Raw genomic sequence first — 17,500 nt, 5'->3', positions numbered from 1 at the left:
ACCCGGAATTCGGTATTACAGCCCACCTACTCAAACTACGGGCATAGCAATAATTTGCCATCTGTTTTCCTCTCTCCCTCATTAAAGCACATATGCCTATCTCCATTGCTTTGTGTTGGCAGTTCCCACCTCAGGCTGCACCCTAGAATCACGGAGGCTTTAAAGAGCTTCAAAAACCTACTAAGCGGGACTGAGGCATAGCTATGGAGGAGTGGCTGCTTATCATGCCTGATGGCCTGGGTTCAACCCCCAATACCACTAGAAGGAGGAGGAGGAGGAAGAGGAAGAAGGAGGAGGAGGAAGAAGGAGGAGGTTAACATTCCAAGTCCTATTCTAGACCAATTAAATAAGAGTCTCTAAGCCTGAGTATCTTTATTTTTTATTTATTTATTGTTTGCTTTGAGACAAGGTATGAAGTAGTCCAGGCTGGCCTTGAACCCATTATGTAGCAGAGTTTGATCTTGAACCATTGACCCATCAGCCACTACCTCCACATAGAGGCATGTAGCACCACACCTGACCCCACGTACTTTATGTGAACTATTCTTAAATATGAACAAATATAAGCATATATGTGTACATAAAGTTGTATTTTATTTAAATTTTCTTATGCATGTATATATACATACTTTTTATATATGTTTGCATTTTAAAACATTTTGTATATTTGTGTGTGCGTGCGTGTATGTGTGCGTGTCTATGTGTGTGTGTGTGCATGTGTGTGTATGTGTGTGTTTGTGTGTGTGTGTCTGTGTGTATGTGTGTGTATGTGTGTGTGTATGTGTGTGTATGTGTGTGTGTATGTGTGTGTGTATGTGTGTGTGTGTGTGTGTGTGTGTGTGTGTGTGTATGCGCACGCATGCATATAGGTCAACCTTTGAAAGTCCGTTCTCTTCCTCCATTATGTGAGTCCTAGGAATTGAACTCCGGGTATTAGACTTTGATAGCACCTGTCCTTACTCTCTGGGACATCTCACTGGCCCCCCAAAACATTTTTCTTAGTATAGGATGTGAGTATATTGCTGAAGTTCTCTTAGGAAAGCTACTCCGAGGGCCAGGGTTGGAAACTACTTTGTATTAGCTGCTGTTCCTCCTCAGAGTTTTCTCCTTTATATTTGAGAAAATATAATTATTTTTATTACATATTTTATGTATTTATACGTTCTTACATATTATTTACATATTACCATATACAATATACTATATGTTATACCTACTATTTATAGAATCATATATAATTATATTATCATCATATAATCTTAAGATAATTATAAGTTGAGTTTCTGTGCTAATTATTAATAGAACATCTCTCAGCCTCAAATCTGTTTTGCTGCACTGAGATGTTTGTTTCTGCTATCATTTTTTTTTTTTTAAGATTTATTTATTATTAATAGTACACTGTAGCTGTCTTCAGATGCACCAGAAGAGGGCGTCAGATTTCATTACGGGTGGTTGTGAGCCACCATGTGGTTGCTGGGATTTGAACTCATGACCTTCCAAAGTACAGTTGGTGCTCTTCCCCGCTGAGCCATCTCACCAGCCCTCTGCTATCATTTTTGAGAAGTATAGACTGGTTAGGAAAACTGCTATATAGATTTGCAGCCATTGTTGAAATGCCCTACCACTGCAGCCATTGCTGGAATGCTCTACCACTGTCAGAATAAAGAAGCCATCTAAAGCTCCCTAAGGCCAGAGAGCAACAGGAAGCGAACAGGAGCCAGGGAAAAGTGTGAGTCCTCCTTGTGCAGTTGAACCTCTCTCTAGTGCCTCCCAAGTCATTCCTGGGGCTCGCACAGTGGTCTGCCCATTACACTGGCACCAGCTAAAAGTGAATCACTGCACGGGTGGCCATGAGTGAATATTCCCCCAGTAAGGCTGGGAACGTGGCTCACTTGGTAAAATGCTTGCCCAGTGTACAGTGTACATGAAGCCCTAGGTTCAGTTTTCAAAATCATCGTAAGGTGACAATCCCTACAATCCCACCACTAGGTGGGATCAGAAGTTCAAAGATATCTTCAGCTATAAGAGTTCAAGGCCAGTGAGGGCTTCACAAGACTCTATTTCAAAAAAGATTAAAAAAAAAAAAAGGATGAAAAGAAGGGGAGAAACAAAACAAGAAAGAGGAAGGAAGAATAAAGAGGGAAAGAAGGAGGGAAGAAGGAGGAAGAAAGAAGGAAAAAGGGAGGAGGAAAAAGGAAGGAAGGAAGGAGGAGGAGGAAGGAGGAAGAAGGAAGAGAGGGAGGGAGGAAGGAAGGAAAGAAGGAAGGAAAGAAGGAAGGAAAGAAGGAAGGAAAGAAGGAAGGAAGGAAGTCCTTCCAAAAGTCAGAACTTCAAGTAATACATTTATCCAGATATGTAGATATGTGCCTGGACAGACATGGTCAGAAATAGACACTGATCACATTCATTTATGGGATGTTCACCAACTACATTGATTTTTGGGATGGTCACAAACTTGGGAAAGACAAAATAAGTAAATCAGCTGACAGTCAAGCAATGGGAGTGGGGGGACCTTTCAGAACGGGAACAAGTTTCATGTGAATGCTCCCTGAGGAGCATCTGCTACAGATGAGGTTCTGAACACTCAAGGGGACAGAGTGGCACATGTGGGTATCCATCGTCCTCCTTCCTGAACCACCCCAGGTTCATCTAATAGACACATTTACAGTGTGGTGGAAGACTTGGAGGCTGTGTATGGGCTGAACGTAGACGTCTCCTGAAGGTTGAACTAATTACTGTTAGGACAGAATCCCTAACCCACCAAGAGCAGGAGGATCTCTATGAGTCAAGGCCAGCCATGGCTATGTAGAGAGACCCTGTCTCAAAAAACCAAATAAAAAAATAAACAAATGAATAAATAAGGAGCTAGAGAAATGACTAAGCAACTAAGAGCTCTTACTACTGTTTCAGAGAACCAGAGATTGGTTAGCACCACCAACACTGCGAACTCACAGCCATCTATCACTCCAGCTCCTGGAAGCATATGGCACATACATGTATATACAAAGTTGGTTTTGTTTGTTTGTTTGTTTGTTGGCTTCAAACTTAGTAAGTAGCCAAGGATGCCCCTGAATTCCTGATAGTTCTACATCGACCTCCCAAGTGCTGAGATTACAACCGTGAATCACTACACGTGGCTCAAAAACAAAATGCGTTTGTTGACAATGCCTTCTTTCTTTCTTTCTTTCTAAAGATTTATTTATTTATTTTTTTGTATGTGAGAACACTGTCGCTGTCTCATTGTCTTCAGACACACCAGAAGAGGGCATCAGATCCCATTACAGATGGTTGTGAGCCACCATGTGGGTGCTGGGATTTGAATTCAGGACCTCTGGAAGAACAGTCGGTGCTCTTAACCACTGAGCCATCTCTCCAGGCACCTTTCTTATCTTTTTTTTTTTTGGTTTTTCAAGATAGGGTTTCTCTGTGTAGCCCTGGCTGTCCTGGAACTCTGTAGACCAGGCTGGCCTCGAACTCAGAAATCCACCTATTCCTGGCTGTCCTGGAACTCATTATGTATTCCTGGCTGTCCTGGAACTCAATATGTAGACCAGGCTGGCCTCAAACTCACAGATATCCTCCTGCCTCTGCCACAAAATGCTGGGATTCACAGCACACACCTCTATGCCTAGTCCATCGTCCACTCCTCTGTAACAGCACGGATTGACCCCCACTAATTTACCAGCCAATCTCCTCTGCAGATTGTAAACTCTTAGAAGGCATGGCCACATCCTAGCATCTACATTCCCCTGATGCTTAATGCAGTACTTAGCAAAGAGGTGATGCCTGAGAACAAGCATAGAATCAGTTATGAACTCACTGAGTTCTCGCCTACGTTTCTAAGTGGACAGTTTCACGGAAGCCTCAGTAGCCAGGGCTACAACTGAGGCTAAGAGTCCCCAGCTTGAATGGTAGGTACACACAGCTCCAGCGGGAACACCTTACCTTCAATACAGAGGCCTGCCATGCTCCCATCTTCCACACTGTTTAACAGTCCTTGGAGCAGAGAGAGGCAGGAAAAGGGTAATTAACAGTGTGTTTTCAACACATGCAATTTTACAAAGGCAATGGTCATTCTAGAACCAGCAGTTTTACACAATGCCTTTGCTCAGTTCTTATCTCAACAACACCTAGAGTTCTCAGTGTCCAGTCTAAGTTTTAAATGATGGTAGTCAGAGTTCACAGCGAACAGACAGACTGTTCGCTCTGGAGTCTGTGACACATCTAAGGTTAAAAAGAATACATTTTGGCAGTCTTGGTTTTCTCCCGAGGCATCCTAGCTCCCATTGGTCAGCCCGGAAAGCCTTCCCACCCAGGGAAGCACTCAGTGCTTGTTACCCATCCTCCCTACAAGGACGAGGCCCACTGTACACTGTAATCAAAATAAGGAGCCACTTCACTTTATATGGGAAGAGACTAAGGAAGGAGAAGGCCTTGATCAGTATTACAACCAAGGTGAGCCAACTCCATTCCAGGCCTCTCATCCTGAGCCGAACCCCAACTGTACAACAGGAATCACCCACTTTCCATAGGTCCCTTTCCATAGGTCCCTTTCCACTTTCCTAGCCTCTTAGATCTGATAAGGACAGTTACCATAAAATGATTCACATAGCTTAGAAGGGGGGGGGTGCCCATATTGCTATGATTATAATGAAACAACTTGCTAATTAAACTGCCACAGTGATAGAAGATGTCTAAGTCATCTTTCCGGGACCTCCAGGGTTAAAACCTTTGCTTCGCACGCACAGTTCATGCCAGTTTCCCCCTTGGATCTCACCAAAAAGCACGCGTACAAAATGGATGCCGACTCTCTGGTCCTGAGCTACCAGCCGAGTGACGGAGGAGGTATGCCTCACCAGGGCATCTTGGAAGCAGGACAGCACGTGCTTCTTGCGCACCAGCTTTGAGTGAGCGAAGAGAAACATTCAATCGGTCTGAACCCAAAGAACCCACACATAACCACTCTATAGCGGTCCCTTAAACTGTGAGCGAGCCATCTTCCCTACGGAGAGGATAAACACCATTTACCCTGGGAGATTCATATATTTGTACAGAAGTATACAGAAACATATTTCTATCTTACTTTTACATAGCACTTTATTTACAAGTCCCTCTTCTTCTCTCAATACATTTGGAGGAGGGACATTCTTTTTTTGTCTCATGTAGCCCAGGCTGGCCTCAAACTCACTATGCAGCTGAGGCTGGCTTTGAATTACTCACCCTGCCTCTATCTCCCTAAGTGTGTACCACCAACACATTTCAGCCCAAGAAGCTGGCAATACAATTAAAACCAGGTATTATTCCCATTTTATGGATGAGAAAAACAAGGCTCAGAGACTTTCCCAAGGCCTCAAATCCAAGGTCTCTAAACAGGGTCTTTCCACCTCAACAGTCTGGGGAAATGATATTGGGACCCTTTCGAGAGCCTCAGCTGTAGGCAGAGAAAACACATCCTTCCATTCAATGTAAGCATAGACCCTGGTCAGTTCCCAGTACAGTTCCTGCAAAAAATGTTCAAGACAAAAATCAGATCAAAAAAAGATAGGGAAACACTAGGCATGGTGATGTGAGCCTCTTATCCCAGCTCTGGGACATCTAGTGAGCTCTCCAAACAAGCAACCCTGCCTAGGCAAACGTAGAGAGTTCTATCAAAAAACGACTTCCCATGTACCCCACTTCTGCCTGCCAGGAACCCCTGCCCGTCATTCCTGACATCACAAAGATCAAAAACAGCCTCTCCTCCATTTTTTTTTTTCACTTGGGCCAAGAGGGAGTGGAGTGGAGGAGCTGAGCTGAGGCTCAATTCCTAGAGATGGAGGAGAGCAAACGAGGTGAGGGGCTGGTGGGTAGCAGGGTTCAGAGAGGGAGTATGCAGCCCTGAGCCCTGGAGGTGTCCCGGGGCTCCTCTAGACTCAGTGCACCTAGGGACAGGCTCACTAGAGACGCAGCAGGCGACGAGCCCAGCCGGCTAGAGGAAGGTCGACTTGGGCGAAGAGGGTAGGGCGGAGGGCCACAGGGGAGACTGAAGGGGGCGGGGAGGGGGAGCAATGGCCTCGGTGAAGGCTGGGAGAAAGGCGAGCTTTGGGCAAGCGGGTTGGGTTTGGGTTTCGTTTCAGGAAAAGTGTGCCTGGTTCAGAGAAGCTGGCTTGCTGAGGAGGGTGAGGGAAATGGCCGCGCCAGGTCCTTGGGGGGTGGGGGTGGGGAGTTAGGTCGCACCGACACGCCGGGCTCCGGCAGCAGCTCCAATGCGCAGGCCAGGCAGATGTGAGGAGACACGGGCAGCAGCCAGCGCGGATCGTGCCGGTGATGGGTCCTCTCCAGGAGCAGCACCGCTTCTTCATCTCTCCCAAACGCGGGACGGTCAGCAGCCATCGTCTGCGCCTTGGCCACCTCCTCGTTCCCGCTCTGCAGCGCAAGTTTTCCCGCTCCGCTTCTGCGCAAGCGCAGTCGGAAGAGAGCGCCGAGCGCACGTGGAGCAGCTAGGGTCTCCTGCGCCCGAGGCTGCAGCCAGCGGGCGAGCAGCCACGGCAAGGGCGTGCGTTGGAGGCTAAGACTGTGGATCGTGTGCAACTAAACCCAAAAGGACTGTGCGTAGACCTCGTCAGGAATCTGTGCTCAAAGCGTTTATAAAGTAGCTGTCCTACTTTGGTAAAGGAAGGAAAGAAAATAAATTTTTGCACCGGGCGGTGGTGGCACATGCCTTTAATCCCAGCACTTGGGAGGCAGAGGCAGGCGGATTTCTGAGTTCGAGGCCAGCCTGGTCTACAGAGTGAGTTCCAGGACAGCCAAGGCTACACAGAGAAACCCCGTCTCGAAAAAAAAAAAAAAAAAAGAGAGAGAGAAAATAAATTTTTGCTATGATTTGCTTGAGCTTTTTTTGGCTATTTTTTTTAATGTATGAGTGTTAACCTGTATGTATGTATATACACCATGTGAGTGCCTGGTGTCTGCAGAGGTCAGAAGAGGAAGTCAGATCCCCTGGAGCTAGAGTTGGGGAGGCTTAGAGTCACCATTTGGGTGCTGGGCAATAAAACCAAGTCCTCTGCAAGAAGAGTGCTCTTAACCGCTGAGCCATCTCTCCTGTTTGAGTTAGGTTCTGATTTTAGTTGAGGCTGGTCTCAAGCATGATATTCGACTGAGGATGACTTTAAATTCCCGATTCTCCAGAGACTGGGACGGGACCGCTCCATCATCTCCGCTGTACCACAGCTGTTGGAAGTCAACAGTGCCAAATCACACTCAAGGAGGGTTACACCAGGCACAAACACCAGAAGGTAGAGATCACTGGAAACCGTTTTACACGCTTACCACGGTGTGAATGCTACGGTAGAGATAGAGGGATACTTTTTATAGGAACATTCTGTAGGCAGTGGTGGAAAAAACAAACAGAACTCATATTAAAACTTAACCGGGTGACAGGATTTCGGAGGGGTTTTGTTTTTATGATTAAACTGGAGTGCATCTTGCCTTCCTATTTGAGTGCCTGGCGCACTGCCAGCACGAATGTTAGGGGAGGCAAATGGCAGTCTGTAATGGTGGTCCTTGGCAGCATGTAGAGTGATTGCCGTGGTTCCCAGTCTCCTGTGTACCCAGGCACCACTGGTATACTGTCGGGAATGGAGGTCCCTTATCCACGCTTCCCACGGGCGATACCAGGCAGAAACAGGAAGGCAGAGCCCAAGTCTGGGGCGGAACTCAGTTTGGTTCCGAGTGAGTGTCAAGAAGGTTCAGAGAAGCTGAAAGAGAAGGCCTACTCTGGGAGATTTTCGGCTCTTTTTAGACAAGGCCTTCCCCACAGCAATCCTTGATGACGGCAGGATTCTTAACTTGCTCAGACTGCTTTATTTAATGCTGGATGTGAATGCATGCACCGTATTCAAGGTGAACCAGAGATTAAATACCTTTTCTGGGAACGAATGCCTAGAAAGGGGAGCTCATGGGCTGAACACTCAGGACCTGTCTAGATGCCTCGTTAGCATGGAGAACTCCAGGTTTTTATGCTAAGTGACTAATTGCCATGGTCTTCAATGGTGTGTCACGGTTACTTATTCCAGAGCAGGTAGCAGACAATGAGTAGCTCCATCCCTCCGGCTTTCAATTCTAAGATTTGTAGGGTTTGGGCTCACTCAGCCTGACCAGTTCGTTCTTCTGTCTGGTGGCACTGTCCTCTAGCCCCACAGGTAGAGAGGACTCAATGTACTTGAGAATGACCTTGAATTCCTGAGCCTCACACCTCACACCTCCCAAATGGCTGAAATCACATTTTCTAAGTGACCTTTGATCAACAGGTACAGCTTTTATAAGGAATCAAGAGAGTAGAAGCTAAAGATAGCTCAGTGGTGCGGCACTTGCTTAGCACACACAAGGCAGAAGCACCATAAGATCTGCTCTGAAGATTCACACTTAAATTATTAGCTTGGGAATGCCCCATAGCGAGCTAATACAGCAGATAATCGTACTGGGCAGTACTATAGAACTGAGGCAGTGTGGAATGGATTTTTCATGAAGTTTGTTCACGGGCAGCAAAACTCCAAGATTTAACACCCCTGCCCTGACCACTTCTCAAAGACAGGGTCTCATTGTGTAGTCCTGGCTGGCCTAGTACTCACTATGTAAGTCGGGCTGGCCTGGAACTAAGAGATCTGTCTGCCTCCCCATCCTGAGTTCTAGAATTAAAGGTGTGCAGCACCACCCCATACATCTACTTTAAAAAATATTTTAGTAGGGCTGGAGAGATGGCTCAGCGGTTAAGAGCACTGGCTGCTCTTAAGAGCACTGAACTCTTCATGAGTTCAATTCCCAGCTACCACATGGTGGCTCACAGCTATCTGTTATTGGATCTAATGCCCTCTTCTGGTGTGTCAAAAATATTTTAGCCTGGCAGTGGTGATGCACGCCTTTAATCCCAGCACTTGGAAGGCAGAGGCAGCGGATTTCTGAGTTCGAGGCTACCCTGCTCTATAGAGTGAGTTCCAGGACAGCCAGGGCTATACAAAGAAACCTTGTCTCAAAAAAACAAACAAAAAAATTTTTTTAGTAATTCTGAGAACTTCACAGTGTCTTTTTAAACACATTGTCTAGCCATGTATTCCCCAAATATTAGTACTCTGACAACGAAGAGTGGAAGAGAGATGTCACTGGTGGACCAAAGCCAGGCAGCTCCTGAAAGACTTCTATGCTCTGTCCCAAGCGAGCATTTACACGGGAGTTTACAAAAGTGTTTGTGAGACGTCAGCAAGTTATTAAGGACAACCAACCTCTGTTTCAGCTATTCCTATCCCTACAGGTCATTCTGTCCCAGATAGCAAGTGAAGTCTTGCTTGGCTAACAGGCAGTACGCTTAAGTGCTTTAACTAAATCACTCAATAAAACGACAAGTCACTAAGAATTGGTCGTTTCTCATTCTACTTTAGTACCACGTGCATATAGGGGTCCACAGAAGTCAGAAGCGGCATCAAGTGCCCCAGGACTAGAGTTACTGACAGCCATCAGCTGCCTGACATAGGCCAAGCTGGCCTTGAACTCACAAAGATCTACTTGCCTTGGGTCCTCAGTGCTGAGATTAAAGACATGCACCACCATTCCTGGCTCCAGGATTTTGTTTTTAAATAACTCCTTGATTCCAGTTAATACTGTCCATATATGGGATGGGGCCATCCACTAGAGAGTGCCTGACCCATCGGAAGCTACACAAAGAAAACTGACTCTCTCCTCCACAGAAACCATCAAGCACCCGTAGCCCCTCAGGAATGGAGCGATCCATGCATGCCTTCCCACCCCATGCTAGAGTGTAGACTGGCTTGATCTTGCACAGGTCTTGTCCAGGCAACCACAGCTGCTGTGGATCTATGAGTATAGTATCCTGTTGGGCCCAGAAAACACCTTTCTCTCTGGTTCTCCTCTATTTCAGGTCTTTCTTACAGTCTTTATGTCTCCTCTTGCTCAATGGTTTCTCAGCCTTTATAAACCTCCTTTCTTTGTAATAATGAGTCTGGATAATAGTGTATGTGATGGTTTGTATATGCTTGGCCCAGGGAGTGGCACTATTAGAAGGTGTGACCCTGCTGGAGTAGGTGTGGCCTTGTTAGAATAGGTGTGTCACTGTGGGCGTGGGCGTTAGGACCCTCACCCTAGCTGCCTGGAAGTCAGTATTCTGCTAGCAGCCTTCAGATGAAGATGTAGAACTCTCAGCTCCTCCTGCACCATGCCTGCCTGGATGTTGCCATGTTCCTGCCTTGATACTGGACTGAATCTCTGAACCTGTGAGCCAGCTCCAACTAAATGCTGTCCTTTATAAGATTTGCCTTGGTCATGGTGTCTGTTCACAACAGTCAAACTCTAACTACAACAATGTGTCATGAAGAGCACTACCCACCCCCAAACAACTGGGGCTGAGTACCCTGGTTCAATCAGGATTAGTTAGGACATGGGGCATGACAAAGGCATGAAAAAAAAAAAAAAACCCACAGTGTAATCTACCACGAAGAATTGGGAGCTTGGGCGAAGGGACTGAGAAGGTGAGGGCTGGCAGTAGATGAGACTGGATTGCCCTACATTCTGCAAACCTTCAAAACTACAGTATAGAAGTAACATCTATGCTGTCCGCAGAGGACCCGAATCCCAAAAGAGAACAGTCAGACAGCATGCCAAAGGACCCTGCACTCCTGCAGGATCCAAATAACCAATTTTACTAGAGGCTCTGAGACAGAGCAGGTCACTCTGACATGTCCTAAGGACTCTGGGCCTGCCGCCTACTTTTTAAGGCCATACTGTCTGAGAAAATATCTCAGGTGCCTCATAAAGCCAAACTTTTGTGAGACTGCTGGATTTTGCAGTGCCTCCTTTGAGTTCCCAGGTGTCTCGTGTTCCTGGTAGCTCTCTATCTTAGGAACAGTTCCTCCTGTACAAGAATGCCCTGATGACTCAAGGTCCTTATCCGAAGCAGTGAGGAGTCTGCTTCTGTCCTCCTCTGTATCTAGGGCCCCCACTTTGTTAAGTGGGGTAGGATTCCTCGGCTGTGTCGACCATGACATCTTGCTCCAGATGCTGGTGCTCAGCCTGGCTGCAGCAGATTGGATACTCCCTTTGAAGTTGGAGATATGTGCAGAACAGGCTCGTTTTCTGTCCTCTGAAGGTCCTACGCTTTCACTTTTTCTGCAAGTGGTCTGCTGACACTTGCTAATGGGAAGCTCAGACGCTTCCATGGATGCTTTTATGCACTCCTTTTTCCGAGGATTGTAGCCTTCTGGACAGGATGAGACGTCCACTCTTCTGGAAGTCGTCTCTTCTACATGGGAGAGTCCGGGTCTAATCATTTTTCTGCTTCTGCTGTTCTCAGTGGAAAACTCTGAGACTCCTCGCGGGTTATGCCAGCTCCTAGACTCTACCGCAGGCCTGGGATTCCTTGGAGCGGGGATCTTGGCCTTAGAGGCCTCTTTCTGGATCTGTGGTTCTCTTGCGCCCCCTGGTGGTCCTATTCTCCTGGGTGTCTTAGGTGGAATGGAGCTGCTCTTTGCCTCCGCCTTGGTTGGTCTATGGTTCTTGACAGCCTGGACTTGGGTACAAAGTTTAGAACTTTTTTTTTCAAGAACTGGTCGACTTTGAGGCCTGGCTGGAGACTCGAGGCCTAACCGGGATCTTTGAGACTCACAATGTCGTTCCTGCTGCCTTTGGTGTTCCTGGTCTTTGCGAAATTCAGACAGCCTCACTCCAGTCCGCGGCAACGAGCAAGATTCTAAGAAGTGAAAAAGCAAGTAAGACTCCAGGATTCGTCGAGGGAGGCCCCACCTCAGATGTGCAATCCTCCTCTTCATGAGGGATTCCAAGAGCAGATGTTTGCTTTTCTTGAGGGCTGGCCATTTGTGAAAGGTTTTGAGAGCTACTGGTACGCATGCTAGCGCTGGGACAGCTTGGGAGACTTGGGGAAATAGGAGAGAGGGAAAGACAGAGGATGCCTGAGACTGTGAGTAGGGGTCCTGGCAGATCGGGCTGGAAGCCTTTCCCGGGCCCACCCTTTTTCCCCTTTCTTGTCTTCTTTGAGAACCAGGACGGGCCCGCTGGGACCTTTCACTGACTTCATGTCTATGCTTCCGGGCAGGGGCTGTGCCCCGGCTACTTAGATGTTTGTCAGAACAGGGAGCTGAGTCTACACCATTTCCAGCCATTGGTTGCTTGTGTCTAGGGGTTCCATATGCAGAAGTGAGAGAAGCCGGCTGAGCAGGGCTACACTTCTGACTTGTGGGCCCCATTCTCCCAGAAGAGTCATCTGGGGGTCTGGGCCTAACAGCATCCTTCCTGCTGCCCCGGCCCTTGTCTCCTCTCCTGGATGGATGAGACAGTTTAGAATCCTCGGCTCTGTGTTTACTCTGGGCCCCGACATCCTGGATTTCTGTAGCAGTGTCTCTATGCTTGCTCTGGATTCTTTGCCCCCCTGTCTGACTCTCTTCATCAGCTTCACACACAGACTGTCTCTGGTCCTCTCCCACAGAGGCCTGGGTCTCTGAGCCATCATCACCTGCGAAACTTACTGGGTTTCTCTTCCCTTGTTTTTGACTTTCCACATCATCCCCATCTCTAAAATTCTCCTGGTCCTTCCCCTCTAAGTGGTAGGTCTTTCCATCAACTTCGCCTAACCGTCTCCTGGACCGCTGCACCCTTCTACAACCCTCTCTTGCAGCCTTTCTCTGGTTTCTCTTCTCCAATGCCCCATTTTCTGAAGTACTCTCTCCTTTAGCCTGTTTCCTGCCCCCTCCAGCTTCAGCCAACTGTCCCTGGCTCTTGCTCTCAGGTCTCTGGGTCTTAATATCGTTATCTCCGGGTTCTGTCTGGTTTCTCTTCTCCGGGGCCTGAGCTTCTTTTGCATCCTCACTGCCCACCTTCTTCTGGCTCTTTAATTCTGATGAATGGGTGTTTGTACCCACATCACCTAACCGGCTCTGGCTTTCTTCCACAGCTGCCATGGTCTCTGTACCTTCCTCCCCTCCGGCTCCTCTCACCATTCTCATCCCATATGTGCAGTCCTCACCCTCAGCCTCCTCAGCTTCCTCACACCCTGAATCGTGGGTTGCATCGACTTTCTTACTTGTTAGCTCCACCCAGTTCTCTTCCTCAGACGTCTGGTTATTTATACGGTCCTTGCCTCTAACCTGTTTCTGATTCTTCCATTTTGGGCCATGAATCATTTTATGGGATTCATTTCCTAACTGACCCTGATTTTCTTCCCCAAGTTTCTGGGTCTGTGCTTCATCCGTGCCTTTAACCCCTCTCAGGTTGCTCTTCTCTTGTGCCAGAGCATCTGTTCCATTTTCCTCTTCAGTCTTTTCCTCATCCTGGCTCGGTACTGTGTAAGTCTCCTTGTCAGATTCACTGGATTGAGCCTGCTCCTTGGCCTTGGGAGTCGCCTGATTTGCTGCATCAGCATCTCTATCTTTTCTTCGGTCACTTTGCAGGGACAGGATGTCTACAATGCACTCTCCTCTGGTCTGGCTATGGTCTTCCCAGCATGGTATCATGGGTCTTCTGTCTACTGACATCAGCCGGAGCGTCTGGCTGCCCCAGCATGGCGCCCGAATCACCACCCAGTCCTCTTCTCTTACCTCCCTGAGCTTCCTCATCCCCAGTTCAACTTCCTGCCTTGACTGATCCTGGTTCTCTCCCTTAGATGCTTGGGTCTTCCCGTCACTCTCACTGCTGCTCTGTCCTCCATGCTCCCCAGCTGGAGTCTGGACCTCATCAGTTCTAACGCATCCCTGTTTCTCCCACCCCAGGGCCTGGGTCTCTTTGTTGTCCTGTTTGAATTCTCCCAGATTCTCCCTTCCAGATGTCTGGATTTTCACACTTCCGATCTGCTCCTTGTTTCTTCCTTCCTCTGCCTCACTTTCTGCACCAGTATTGCCTCCCATCTGGTCTTGTGTCCTCCACTTTAGCATTTGAGAATTCTCGGCAGTCTTACTTCCTGTCCAGTCCTGAGTTTCCAATCCTTGGGCCTCCACCTCAGCCTCTTCCTTCCCTCTGGCTTCTTCCTCATTTGTCCCTAGTGCTGGAGTCTGTGAAGCAGCATCCTCCTGGTCGACCCACGTTGGTGTTTGGGTTGCTATGTCAGTTTGATATCTGAACTGTTCTTGGTTCTCTCCTATCTGAGCCTGGAAAGGAGGTTTCTCATCTCCAGGCTCCCTCTGGGCTTTCCTCTGTAGTTTCTCAGTTTGTTCCCTATCTGCCATCTTCACCTGATCTTGCCTCTCCCACCCTGGCACTGAGATCTCACCATCAATTTCCCTTATTTCTTGCCTCTGGTTTCTGTACCCCAGGGCTTTAGCCTGTCCATCCTCCTCCACTCCAGAGTCTGTTGGGCAGAAGGCTCCAGATGCTCGTATTTCCTGAGCACCCTCCCTTCTGCTCTTTCTCTTGTTTCGATATTGCAGAGAAGCTTCACTATAATCTCTGCCTACTGTCTTGGTTTTGCCCCATGGTACTAAGGGACCTTGTGGGGTCTCCAAGCATTCTTTGGTGGGCATTTCCAATTGTTGGATAAGGGGATCAGGCAGAAGCTCTCTGAGGCAGAAGTTTAGATTCTGAGCTGGAGGGAAGTTTGGAAGAGAGACGGCAAAAGCTGTGGAGGTGTACCTCAGGCTAACAGGCTCGACTGGCACCAGCGTATGAGGAGGAGCCAGCAGCTGCTCCACTCTTTGGCATATAGCCAGGGAAGGGTGGTCCTGGCTATCCCTGGGGTACCAGGGTAACTGCCATGCTTCCCAAGAATTGTTCTGAAGGAGAAGGCAAGTGCTTGAAAATGAAGAGGTACAAAAAATGGGCTCACTGGAGGTGTGGACATCCCAAGGCAGGTCTTGACATGGCCTCTGTGGAGACAGCAGGTACTGGGTGTCCCACTGTTGTCTGACAGTCTTCTGGTATCCCCACCTCCGCTTCTGTATCCACGGTTGGATGTGAACATCCAGGCCCCTGTTTCTTCCATGAGTAAAGAATTCAGGACTCATCAGAAAGAAGTTGTCCTGGGTGGCAGACAATACTTCCCGTCTCTGTGGTGGCACCTGTGAAGTAAGAAAGAGCTAAAAAGCAAAGTTCTGCACACAGTTTATCTCCCGCATTCCCCACAGATATGACCAAATGTCCCACTCTCCCCTAGCACAGGTGGAGGTGCCTTGCCTGTGCTAAGAAAAGGGGTCACCCCTCCCTCCCAAGCAAACATCATTCATTCCCTCCAGAAATACTGAGGAGTTTCTCTGAGCCCAGAACTGTTCTGTGTGCTGGGTACCAGTGTGAACAAGACAAAGTCCCTGCTGGGAGCTATGGTGTAGACATAGAGAAGATAATAACCAAATGTATATCAATTGGGCTAAGGATGTAACTTAATTCATAGAATGTTTGCCTAGCATGGAAACAATCCACTCCAACAATCTCTGCACTCAGAAAGTAGACCAAGGAGGATCAGAAGTTCAAGGTCATCCTTGACTACATAGCAAGTTAGAGGCTAGCCTAGGCTATATGAAACCCTATCTTAAATAAAACAAAATCCTTGTAAGTACCATGAAAAGCACTTGAATGGAAATAAATGCAAACAAAGAGCTGGAGTTGACTCCACTGGACAGAAGAGTCAAGGAAAGTCAGAGGAGGTGATGCGTGTCTGGGAAACTGAATGAAGTGAGGGGCAAGCCAGGTGACAGGAGTGTCATAGGCAGAGGACACATTAAGTATGAAGACCCTAAGAACAGAACAACCAAGACTATGTCCACAGGAACAGCAAGGAAGCCCAGGTGAGAGCTTGATATTGTTCATGATATCTAGCTTGTGAGGAGGCCCTGGGTTCTATACCCACCCTTAAAAAACAGGGAGAGGAGGAAGGAGAGAGAAAAGAGGAGGAAGAAAAGCAGAAAGAGGAGGAGGAACAGGAGGGGGGAACAAGGAAGAAAGTGAGGGAAGGAGGAGGAGTGTTCATATGATCAGAATGGAGCCAGGAACAAGAAGAGTGGAAGACTAGGTCTGAGAGAAACACATGTTAAATCCTATCAGGCCTAGGAATCGAGGCAGCAGTTTTGGTGGGGGTGGACTCCCAGAACCCATTACATGGTCTTTGTATCTGAGAGCTACAATCCGTTCTTAAAGCCTGCCTGGGTCACAAGCACAGTTTGACTTCAGCTCGGTGTAGAACACTTGCCAGATGATTTCACATAGGTCTGTGTGTATCTACGAAATCAGCCATGAGTGCACATCTTGGGGCTTTGGGGAACTGTTTTCACTGCTGGATTTTGAACCCGGAGTCTTCTAGTGCTTGGATTTTTGAGGGGTGGTTCTTTGTTTGTCTGTTTAGTTGGTTGGTTGGTTGGTCGGTTGGTTAGTGTGAAGTTGTGGGGCAAGCCTTGAGACAGAGTCTCATTCTAGTGCTTCTCCTGAGCAGTACTCTAAGTCCCCAGGGTTTTTGTTTTTTGTTTTGTTTTATTTTATTTTATTTTTGGTTTTTGTTTTTTGAGACAGGGTTTCTCTGTGTAGCACTGGCTTTCCTGGAACTCACTCTGTAGACCAGGCTGGCCTTGAACTCAGAAATCCACCTGCCTCTGCCTCCCAAGTGCTGGGATTAAAGGCATGAGCCACCACTGCCTGGCTCATTTTCTTTTTTTAGGCAGGGTCTCTCTACGTAACCCTGACTGTCCTGGAATATATTATACAGAATAAGCTGTCCTTAAACTCACAGAGATCTGCCTGCCTCTGCCTCTTGAATGTTGGAACTAAAGGGGTGCACCCCACACGCAACCTTATGCCCAGTTTTCATTGCTAGTGTTTAAAGCCAAGGCCTTATACATGGTAGACAAATATTCTGTCATTAAGCAACGCTCCTTACTTGATGATCTGTTTGCTTGTTCCTTAGCTTTCCTTTTATATCTTTTGAAACAGTTATCTAGCCCCAGCTGGTTGGGAACTAAATGTGTAGACAAAATGGCTTCAAACAAGGGCCAATCTCCTGCCTCTGCTCCCCGAATGTTAGGATTACAAGCTTGCACCATCCTCTGCTCCCCAAATGTTAGGATTACAAGCTTGCACCATCCTCTGCTCCCCGAATGTTAGGATTACAAGCTTGACCATCCTTGTGCTTCTTGTTCTATACATAATTTGTGTGTGCGCACATACACAACTACACTCCACAAGCCTGTGTATACATGCTATGGCATAGGTGTGGGGGTCACAGGACAACTTGTGGGAATTTCTCTTTCCACCATGTGGGTTTTGGGGGATGAAGGTCATCAGGCTCCGCAACAATCAGTCTTATCCACTGAGCCATCTTGATAGCCTTTGATGGTGTTTCTTAATCTGGGTACCCCACATGGGTGTGCTTGGCTTGTAAAAGTTCACAGGTTTATACACTCATAATTTGTATGTACATCTTTTTTTAATTTTTATTAGATATTTTCTTTATTTATATATAAATTTCTCCTTTCCCAGTTTCCCCTCCAAAAAACAAAGAAACAAACAAAACAACAAAAACAAACCC

At 47.4% G+C, this 17,500-nt stretch overlaps 2 protein-coding genes across 2 annotated transcripts in view; both read right to left on the bottom strand.

The window, feature by feature from the left end:
* Positions 1 to 9,455, bottom strand: part of Mei1 (meiotic double-stranded break formation protein 1) — a 64,857-nt gene extending 55,402 nt beyond the window's left edge. The window contains exons 1-4 of the mRNA XM_031359486.1: positions 9,417 to 9,455; positions 6,217 to 6,570; positions 4,778 to 4,901; positions 3,946 to 3,996 (exon numbers count right to left, since the gene is read on the bottom strand). Of these exons, the coding sequence (XP_031215346.1) occupies positions 3,946 to 3,996; positions 4,778 to 4,901; positions 6,217 to 6,570; positions 9,417 to 9,455 (568 nt within the window). The remainder of the gene's footprint in view (positions 1 to 3,945; positions 3,997 to 4,777; positions 4,902 to 6,216; positions 6,571 to 9,416) is intronic.
* Positions 9,456 to 10,644: 1,189 nt separating this feature from the next.
* The window catches only part of LOC116076542, an 8,292-nt gene continuing 1,436 nt past the window's right edge, over positions 10,645 to 17,500 (bottom strand). The window contains exon 2 of the mRNA XM_031350375.1: positions 10,645 to 15,047. Within this exon, the coding sequence (XP_031206235.1) occupies positions 10,752 to 15,047 (4,296 nt within the window). The 3' untranslated portion in view covers positions 10,645 to 10,751. The remainder of the gene's footprint in view (positions 15,048 to 17,500) is intronic.

Source organism: Mastomys coucha, unplaced genomic scaffold (genome assembly GCF_008632895.1).
Source record: "Mastomys coucha isolate ucsf_1 unplaced genomic scaffold, UCSF_Mcou_1 pScaffold11, whole genome shotgun sequence".
NCBI lineage: Eukaryota > Metazoa > Chordata > Mammalia > Rodentia > Muridae > Mastomys > Mastomys coucha.
Note: the sequence above shows the minus strand (reverse complement) of the source record. Positions and strands in the feature narration are given on the sequence as shown.